We start from the raw sequence: 10,469 nt of genomic DNA, 5'->3' as shown, positions 1-10,469 counted from the left end.
TCTGCTCCTGTGATGCTGCTTGGCCTGCTGTGTTCATCCAGCTCTGCACCTTGTTATGTCAGATTCTGCAGCATCTGCAGTTCCTACTATCTCTGAAATAGTTTGCTTTGTTTTCTCTGCAGATAGTGAAAACATTAGTCGTGGCTTTGCTTCTAGCTGGAATGGTACCTCTTCTTTTAGGACTCTTGTTTGAACTGGTTATTGTTGCCCCTTTGAGGGTCCCTCTGGATCAGACACCACTCTTTTACCCATGGCAGGTATGTGACATGTCTTGAGTATATTCTTTATAATGTTGCCTACACAAAATAACTTGCGCATTCCACAAAACATTTGGCAGAGGAACTTTAGAAATAATCAAATTGATGTCAGTTTAAGGCTAACATGATTTATATTTTCATTAGACATATAAGATCTTAGAAACAGGATGGAAACTTGTAGAACCCTGTTTATAAGATTTTCTAAGCACTTTTGTTATGCACTAAGGAAAAGCAACCTTATCTGCTCATTTGTATTGAGCCTGATTTAAAACCTTACTGCGTGTAGGACCCTTGAAAATGTCTGCTCTCTTTTCCGTAACGCTGGAGACTTCAAAAGTATTTCATCTGCTAAAAAAATGTACTTTGGGGCATCCTGAAGTTATACATGGTGCTATACAATTGCAAGTTTTGGTTCATTATTGAAAGTCATGGCAAGGACTTTCTTTTATTTTTGCACATTGTTCTGGTGCTAATGACAAGGAAATCTGTTATTGTAATCCCCACATCAAATACTAAAACATCCGTTAAGTGGGTGCTGAATAGAGCTTGGAGCTTTCTGATCCTGGATGTATAGTTCATTTAATTGTTTTTTGATTCTAGTTTGCTGCTGGTTTATAATTTCTTATGTAAATATCATCAAGCCCATCTTGGTCGTATGCTCCAAATGAGAAAAATTAATTCCTTGAACAACTCTTTATGATTAAACCTCTATTAGATAATCAGTAGTTTGCATGGCGAATGAAAAGAAATGTCATATTCAGAGTCATACAGCATGGAAACAGAGCCTTCGGTTCAACTTATCCATGCCGACCGGACATAGCAATTTGACCTAGTCTATTTTCCAGGATTTGGCCCGTATCTCTACAAACCCTTCGTATTTGTATACAGACCCAGATGCCTTTTAAATGTTGTAATTGTAACAGCCTCTACCACTTCCTCTGGAAGCTCATTCCATGCAGAGACAGGCCTCTGCATGGAGAAGTTATCCCTCAATCCTTTTTAAATTGTTTCCCTCTCACCTCAAATCTATGCCCTCTAGTTTTGGACTCCCCAGCCTAGGAAAAAGACCTTGGCTATTCACCCTATCCGTGCCCTTAGTAATTTTATAAACCTCTGTAAGGTCACCCCTCAGCCTCCAATGCTTCAGGGGGAAAAAGCCCCAGCTTATTCAACCTCTCCCTATAACTCAAACCTTCCAGTCCCAGCAACATCCTTGTAACTCTTTTCTGCACCATCTCAAGTTTAACAACATCCTTCCTATAGAAAGGCAACCAGAATTGCATGCAGTATTCTGAAAGTTGCCTAACCAATGTCCTGTACAGCCACAATATGATGTCCCAACTCATATACTCAATCTTCTGTCCAATGAAGGCAAGTGTGCTAAACCTTCACCAACCTGTCTACCTAAGAATTAACTTTCAAGGAACTGTGCACCTGCACCCCTCGGCCTCTTTGTTTGGCAACACTTCCGAGGGCCCTACCGTTCGCTGTTTAAGTCCTGCCCTGGTTTGCCACAATGCAACACTTCACATTTACCTAAATTAAACTCAGTCTGTTATTTCTCAATGTCAGTCAAGTTATTTTGGTTTCTTTCAGTATAGCGTCTGAATTCGTTTCTGGACTCTTATCGTGAGAAGCTACTTTAGACAGAAAGTGCAGAGTCAGAGGAAAAGAACTTGCATTTCTTCTTTGCCTCCTCTGGAGGCTCCAGAAATGTGCAGTTTTCATTGCTGTGCACTTTATAACCGGTGCATTAGTTTTGGAGGCACATGCAGCTTGCATTTTAAGTGTTTCATGCCATACAGTCAAATTCAAGTTCATCTGTTTCTAGCATTGTTTGAGGATGTAATGAAAAGGAACATCTGATAAACTCTGGTTTTTCGAAAGATGTTGTGGTGTTTTACCATTTGACCAAATGGACTAGCGGGAATTTCTATTTTAATGTCTCATTCAAGAGATCAGCACCTTTGACAAGGCACTGTTTTTTCATTGGTGCACTGGGCAGTCTGGACTCCTACCAGTTGAATTGAGCTAAAATGTTTTGGAAACTTTTCAAGGAAACATTAAACTGCCAGGGCTGTTTCTAGAACAAAAAGTTCCATTAGTTGGTCTTCCTTTATGTGCAAGTCTGGCTCTTAGGTGCAATGGCTGATAAGGCTGTGGAGGATTGTGCTGCAACACAACTCCATTTGTAGCACCTGCACATCTGTGATTTTTCTGGTAAAGTCATGAGCTAACAATTAACAACTCTTGGAAAATCTCAGTGGGTCTGGTAGCATCTGTGAAGAGAAATTCTGAGCCAGACCCGCTGAACTTTCCAAGAGTTCTCTACAGGGTAACCAACACTTACATATGTAAAGTTATAAACCATTTGTTACTTGCATACATTGAAAATGGCCCGTCTTCAGTTGATTATGCTCTTGGTTACTCCTTTTCAGAGAACTTCATCCAGTAAGTTTGGGTCATGTTCAGGTTTTGAAGATGTTCTATTCGGGAAAGCGGTTTGTGAGAGGATAAGCATTCTAATTAAATATATAACTATCTGTTGTTCCACTTCTTTGGATTCTGATGTTTTGTTTTTGTAACAGGATTGGGCTCTTGGTGTTCTCCATGCTAAAATAATTGCTGCTATAACACTGATGGGACCTCAGTGGTGGCTGAAAACTGTCATTGAGCAGGTACAATTGGAAAAAACTTAAAATATGTATAGAAATTGTCGAGGACATGATTGCTATGTTGCAATCAATTCTCAATTATTTTCCAAGTCAGCAACTGATTGCAACGTCTCAATTGAAACTAAATTACCAGTATTGATAGAAACTTGTGAAAAGGTAAAGACTTTTCCATTGTTACTGTTGGATACCGAAGGAGCTGATTCTTCATTTTAAATTTTTAAAAAATAGTTGCAGTTTGATTTAATTTGTTTAGGTGGAGGTCATCATTGCAGGGATGCTGAAGTAGTGTTTCTTTAAAGTAGAATTTATATATTCAAGCTCAGATTATTTTGAGTTATCACTGTGACCTACTCTGATTTCACTACAACATGTGCAAGCTTTTTCTGGAAATTCCTGGAAAGATAGACTACACCCCCAGATTTTTGCCAGTTGTCACTTTATACACGGGTCGGCATCAGTGATTAGAATGCCTCTTAACTTGTGTTCTGTTGTTCTTGACCCCTCTTTGCTAAGGTTAGGAAATCAAATGTTGCCAGCTAATTACCTTGAAGTCGCAGCATACCTGTCCTGCACGAAGAGGTTTTCATACTTGTTTACAATAAATTATGTTCCTAAGTAGTCAAAGTAATACAGTGCTGCTTGTGTGTGAACGTATAAATTCAGCATAAACTTTTCCTTTTTTTAGGTCTATGCAAATGGAATTCGAAATATTGATTTGCATTTTATAATTTGCAAACTTGCAGCACCGGTTATTGCAGTGCTGCTGCTATCACTCTGTCTGCCATACGTCATAGCTGCTGGAATTGTACCCCTACTGGGTAAGTACTGAACCATCTGCCTGAGAATGCTTTTTTCCAAACAATTTATGAGAATGATTGCTTGCTTAACATTGTGTTTATTGATACACTGTTCTGCTTGAGAACTTGCTGTCTGAGGTTTTCTTTATTTAGATAATAAAGTTCAAAAATGGAGTGTGAATTGTTAATGTGTAATGTACTCCCTCCAAGGGGTGACAGTTTTCTTAGGAATTATCATAGTGAAGTCACCGCTATCTTGGATATTTTTGTTGGATAAATATAATAGACATTGTAATAGTTGAAACCATCTCCAGATAAGACAGTATAAGTAAATCCTTTTTATCTAAACATTTATAGTCTTCATGTATATTTCATCAAGTCGCCTGGTTGGTTACCCAAAGTTCTGAAAGCGTAATGGTTCACATGTTTGCATGGGACAGACAAATTACTTAGCTTTATCACTATGATAGACAGTTTCTGCTTTGAAATATTGAAACAAACTGAATTAACGGACATGATTAAAATGTTTGAGTAAAGAATCTGAAACAGACAAAAGTAGAAATTGCTGGAGAAATGCGGCAGGCCTGATAGCATTGATGGATAGAATACAGAACTAATGTTTTGAGTCCAGTGCCCCCCCTGCCCCACTCCAGAACGATTTCAGATCAATGTTCTTTCTCTCTACAGATATTGCCAAACCTGAGTTTCTCAAGCTGTTTCGGCTTTTGTGTATTTCAAATCTCCAGCATCCGTAGTTCCTTTTTTAAATTTGAGTACAGAATCTGTTGTTTCACACTTTGCCAGTGATTTTGAATCATAACCCAGAAATGAATTGCTTTGTTTTCCCAATTTTTGTGTACACAATATATTCAGTATAAATTTTATGTTGCTCTTTGTTCCCACTGCAATATATAGGTGTAACTACTGAGATGCAGAACCTAGTCCAGCGTCGAATTTATCCTTTGCTCCTCATGGTTGTGATACTAATGGGAGTCCTGTCCTTCCAAATCCGCCAGTTCAAGCGTCTCTATGAACACATTAAAAATGACAAGTAGGTATTTTACTGAACAGCTCACCGTTGACGAGAGAATAAAAATAGTAAAACATTTCTATTATTTTCTCAACATGAATCTCAGTTCAATCAAAGATCCAGATGTGGTTTAATGGATACCTAGGATTGAATTCAAAGGTGTGTTAACTCACTAATGGAATTTTAATATTAACCTACATAGAAATTTCATCTGTTCTTATGATTAGATTATGGCCTTTCACACTCTCATTCATGGTTTATTAAAATCTGTGAAAATTTAAATGAGCTTTTCATAGGTTTTTGATTTGGCAGTGTATGTTGTAACTTTGAGTAACCGGGTCATTTGAGACCTCAGTTGTGCCATCCCATTTTCATGCCATCAGGGGAAGGATTTTTGTTCAAGATTGGGAGCCATGGCCAATGGAGCATTTTTGGTAGTGATGACTAAGGTGTTAAAACCTCAAAGTACAACAACTTCCTACAGGCAGTATACAATTCAAAAAAGTGACTTGTGGTTCCTTAAACGTGAAGGAACAACCAAGAAACTGCACCATGTATTCCTTTTCCCAGTCATGTTTGTGAGCATGGAAATCATCTAAAGCACATGAAGAGGAGAGTGCAGCCTATTGAGCTGTGGAGAAATGAGCAGTGAAACTGCTGTTGGTATGGATCACCATCACTTTTACAGTGCATCTGTGTGCTGCTCAATAATGGGAACAAAAGGGTATTGCTTTCTTGTCTTCACTGGTTTGTTGAAAACTGATATCCATTTGTCTCTTGGCTGAATTTGCTGCACCACTTACCCATATATAACAGTGGGTGTCAATTAACCCGCTAATACTTAGTGGAAGCAATTTCTGCCCCAGTCTCTGTGCATCGACAGCTTCTAACCAACATAAGGAGGGAACCACAAGAGCTGAAAAGTAAAGCAGCTGAGCTGCAGGCACCACTGCATGGCACAGAAACGTTAGTAGGCAAAACGTTGGAAGCATGAAGAGGAAAGGCATTTTCAAACGAATTTGTCGGGAAGCTTTGCGGGGAAATTGCCTGCAGAGACTGAAACACTTCACAGGCAGCTATACAACAAAACATGCTAGTGGATGCGTTCTGTTGTAAAATTGTCATGATACAATACAGATGTTTCACCTTGAGCGTCCCAACAAAAGTTAGCAGAAATTGCTACTGTTTAGACCCCATTGTCTGGAAAAGGCCTTAAAGCTGCTTAAACAGATGCACTGCATGTTGAGTGTTTTTGTAGCAACCTCAGTGTGTAATAGAATTATTTATTATGTTCCAACTTTGGGTCATTCTGATTGGGGATAGATGTTTTAAATCCATTTGGAAAGTAACATGGATACAAATTAACCACTGCCTCAGGCAGTCTCTTGGGTTTGAAGAAGCAAATGGGACTAGTTTTGTTTTGGGAACCTGGTCAGCATGGATGAGTTGGGCCGAAAGGCCTGTTTCCGTGCTGTATGACTCTGACTTTATGACTTATTTCCATTAAGGATGGCTGGGTTTTGAGGTGCCTGATAAATGTAAAGTGTGTAATTCTTTGAAATTTGCATCACATACAGACAGGGTGGTTAAGAAGGTATTTGACACGCTTATCTGCATTGCTCAGTCCTGTGAGGACAGGAGTTGGGATGTCATGTTGAGGTTGTACAGGATCTTGAGGCCTCTTCTGGAGTACTGTGTGCAATTCTGGTCGCCCTGTTATAGGAAGGATATTGTTAAACCTGAGGGGGTTCAGAAAAGATTTACCAGGATATTGCCAGGAATGGAGGGTTTGAGTTATAAAAGTAGACGGGATAGGCTGGGACTTCTTTCACTGGTGCGTAGGAGGTACATGGGTGACCTTATTGAGGTTTATAAAATCATGAGGGGCACAGATAAGGTGAATAACAAGGGTCTTCTCCCTAGGGTGGGGGAGCTCAAAACTAAGGGGCATATTCCAAGAGGAGAAAGATTTAAAAATGACATGAGGGACTTTTTTTTTTTTTTTTTTTACACAGAGTGGTTCGTGTGTGGAATGAACTGCCAGAGGAAGTGGTGGATGTAGGTAGTTAGTGTTTAAAAGTTGATGAATAGGAATGGTTTGGAGAGATGTGGGCCAAGTGCAGGCAGATGGGACTAGATTAGTTTGGGAACATGGTTGGCATGGACTCGTTGGACTGAAGGGTCTGTTTCCATACATCATGACTGTGTAACTATAACTATAACTATGACTGTGATGCCTCCCAGGATTCAAAAGGATTCATTAAATGAAAGATGAGTCGATTTCTGCAATGATTCCATCCTAGATGGCAACCAGAATGAGTGTCAATATCTCGTGCACGTCAGGACGTTGTATCTTCATTAACTGTTATCCTCTGTTGTTGAGAAGCACAAAGTTGTTTTTTTTGTAAAATGGCCATTTTTAAGTCTGCAAGTCTAGAAGTTGTAAAAAGAGAAGGGGTGGGCTGGATTTCTCTAATGCACACTATATGTAAACCAGCTTGTCATTTATGTCACACATGGCTAACTCAATTAACTATGTGGCTAAATATTTTTATCAGTATCTTCAGAAATGTACCTTAAGTGTTACATTATTAGTTAAAAACATTACTTGCTTTATGGTAATGTTTGTGTCCTTTTTTCTTTATTCTAAAACCTAGATATCTCGTTGGCCAACGGCTTGTTAACTATGAGCGAAGGACGGGTAAACAAACCATGACGGCACCATCACCTTCTGAAGAGTAGTGGGTGTTGACCAACCCTGCCATCCCTCCTATGTGCCCTTCCTTTTCCTTCTATTTTTCTTCTCCCATCTTCCCATGCAATTTTTGCTAAGGTCCAGCAAAAAAAAAGGCCCCACCTGGTCCTGTTTTCTTCCCCAGTGCTGATGATGATAACTGTATATGTGTAAATAGAATGAACATTCTGAGCCCCTTAAAGATAAATGAATGTGCATTGTAAATCTTAAAATATGTATATTAATTTATTAAATGTAGTCATCACTTTATTTGAACTGTTGTCCTACGTTTTGGGAGTGACAGTGGCACAGAAGCAATACAGTGAAGATGTGTTTGAAGACTTCATGAGCTCACTTTTTTAAAAGAAATGTTCATATTGACTGGTGTTTTAATACTCTGAAATAAAATAACTCTTAAACAGGGAAAAGCAAAACAAACCTGCGCAGGAATCGCAACAATTAAAGTTCTCTGTATGATTCGTCATCTTCATGCAATAGTCAAACTTAAATAACATGACAATTTCAAAATTTATTTGGAAGAAAATCCTTTGAGATCTGCAGCATTGCAGTCTATAGTGGAGTGTTATACCAGTAATACCTCAAAAGATGCTTTTTGTAGGTTGATTATATTTGGCAACAATGTATTGTTCATCTTAAAATCTCCTTGCGATCTGTTGCAGATGTAATTCTAAAACACCTCTGTTTTAGGATCTCTTTCGCCATACCTTCATTTAACTTGTTCACTTGCTGTCTTTTCAGCAGTGTAAAGTACACTTATGGTTGAGATTCAGGCTGTCTATCTGAGGCAGAGACTTACAACCTAGTAATTTGTGGTGTCAACACTTAGATTAAAGTTTTTCAGAAATCTGATTTTTAGCAATGATCATCTTCATTCCATAAATGTCAAGCACTGTGAATCAGAGTGTTCATTGAGTTTATGTTCTGCAGAATATAATGCTGAGCAGCTGGTGATACTGCCTTTACTGGTTGTAGACTATGGTATATTTTACATAAGACCAAATGTGTGTGTGTGAGAGAGAGAGAGCACATTTCAGTTTGAACTTTATTGCAAATACATATGCTTAAAAACAATTTGTCATTTTAAAGCTATATATCACTAGGTGATGAAATCTGATGTTGGCTAGATCTGGGCACTAGTTAATGCAGTTTTCTCAAATTTGATTATATTCAACTTATTTTGATATTATATACTTTAAAAGAATCTGCAGAAGTAGCATGTTTACACAAGCTATTGTTTGATCTATAAACTTTATTTTCATTACAGCTACTAGTGAAAGGATGATGTATTATCAAACGATGAAAAATTGTTTCTTAAATATTGTACAGTGCAGCTGCTTTAAACTTGTGACTGCACTTGTGTGCAACCATGTTATGCAGCTTTACTGCAGTAAGTATCCAGTACTAACAAAATCTTGCAACACTGACAAGTTAAAAATTTCAAAAATGACAAAGTCCACGGCAAAGGCTAACAGTCCAAATTTACTTCCTCTCAGACAAACTTTTGTTTTCTGTGGATCAACCCCAGCACCTTCAGATGTATGCACTATTTGGTTTAATTATCAGCCAGAAAGAGACGAGCCTTTTGAAAAGGGATTATTCCTTTTCTTAGTTCAGATCTTCCTTGACCATTACAGCAGACTTGAATTTCAGAACCAGCTGCTTAGTCTAGCCTTTGTTGGAGGCTCAGGATAAGTGTCATCTAACATTGAGATTCAGATTTAAAATTCCCAGTCAGCAAGCGAGTGCTCTATCAATCTGACTACTGACTTTTCAACAAATGTCATTATTGTGAACTTAGTTATTTTCTTAAGGGCAATATCAGTGTCAGTTTCCTGATTTCAAAATAACTTGTCTTGAAGGTGTAAACAATTGGAAAGTGAGTTCATGCAGTAAAGAGTAAGTTCACCCTTTTGCCGTTTGCATGGAATTGCTTTATCCTGTTTGATCATGGGCTTTCTTCTCAATTCAGAACTGCATGAGTATAAATCTAATTGAAATAATTGTCAGTGCAAGTTTTGGTCTTCAGTGCTTTTCCTTGTGATAGCAGTTGGGAGGGTTTAGTGAGGCGAGGAGCTGTTACTATAGTGTTTTTAAGCAGGGGTTGGGGGGTGAACTGTTTTAGCTTCCATAATTTTGCCATGGTTCCAATAAGCATGTGTCCGCAATATAATGTTTGCGGATGTTGCTGATCTCTGAAGATTTGTCCAGTTGCTATTTTGTCTCTGGATTGGAATGATTTTTCCATCTGATCAAAGAAAGCAGACCTCAGCACTGGTGAACAAATGAAGATGACTTCTGGGATGTACTGAATTGTCAACTGTAAATGTAATTTTTATTTTAACATTGAATACAGATATTAAAATTTTGTATTTACAAAGGTGACATTTAGGATGGTATCATAAAATCTTTAATATATGATGTGTCACAGATGCTTTCTCTGTTTGCACCCCACTTTGCAGTATATAACAAGACGTCTGCCTTAAGACCATTTAATAGACCGTTACTCTGCATAATTTTTTCTCTTCTCACTCACATTCTTTCTTCTGCAGTTAATTCAAACGGCAACTCTGACTTTCTCCCTGTTCACCAGGAATATACTTGTTCATAGATCATAGAATCCTTACAGCGTGGAAGCAGGCCATTTGGCCCATCGAGTCCACACTGACTCTCCAAAGAGCATCCCACCCTGACCCACCCCTTATCCTGTCCCTGCATTTCCCACCCTAGACACTATGGGCAATTTAACATAGCCAATCCATCTCACCTGCACATATTTGGACTGTGGGCGGAAACCAGAGTACCCAGAGGAAACCCACTCAGACACGTGGAGAATGTGCAAACTCCACACGGACAGTCCCCCGAGGCTGGAATTGAACCCGGTCCCTGGCGCTGAGAGGCAGCAGTGCTAACCACTGAGCCACCCTAAAACTAGCAGAGACGAGCTTGCATTCCCTG

The 10,469-nt window shown here is 38.8% G+C and overlaps 1 protein-coding gene across 1 annotated transcript in view; it reads left to right on the top strand.

Moving 5' to 3' along the window:
- Positions 1–7,763, top strand: part of marchf6 (membrane-associated ring finger (C3HC4) 6) — a 93,474-nt gene extending 85,711 nt beyond the window's left edge. Inside the window, exons 22-26 of the mRNA XM_048608953.1 lie at positions 123–257; positions 2,846–2,935; positions 3,618–3,750; positions 4,645–4,780; positions 7,417–7,763. Of these exons, the coding sequence (XP_048464910.1) occupies positions 123–257; positions 2,846–2,935; positions 3,618–3,750; positions 4,645–4,780; positions 7,417–7,501 (579 nt within the window). The 3' untranslated portion in view covers positions 7,502–7,763. The remainder of the gene's footprint in view (positions 1–122; positions 258–2,845; positions 2,936–3,617; positions 3,751–4,644; positions 4,781–7,416) is intronic.
- The last annotated feature ends 2,706 nt before the right edge of the window (positions 7,764–10,469 follow it).

This window comes from Rhincodon typus, chromosome 2 (assembly GCF_021869965.1).
Source record: "Rhincodon typus isolate 14 chromosome 2, sRhiTyp1.1, whole genome shotgun sequence".
NCBI lineage: Eukaryota > Metazoa > Chordata > Chondrichthyes > Orectolobiformes > Rhincodontidae > Rhincodon > Rhincodon typus.
This window is presented reverse-complemented; position numbering and strand designations above follow the sequence as displayed.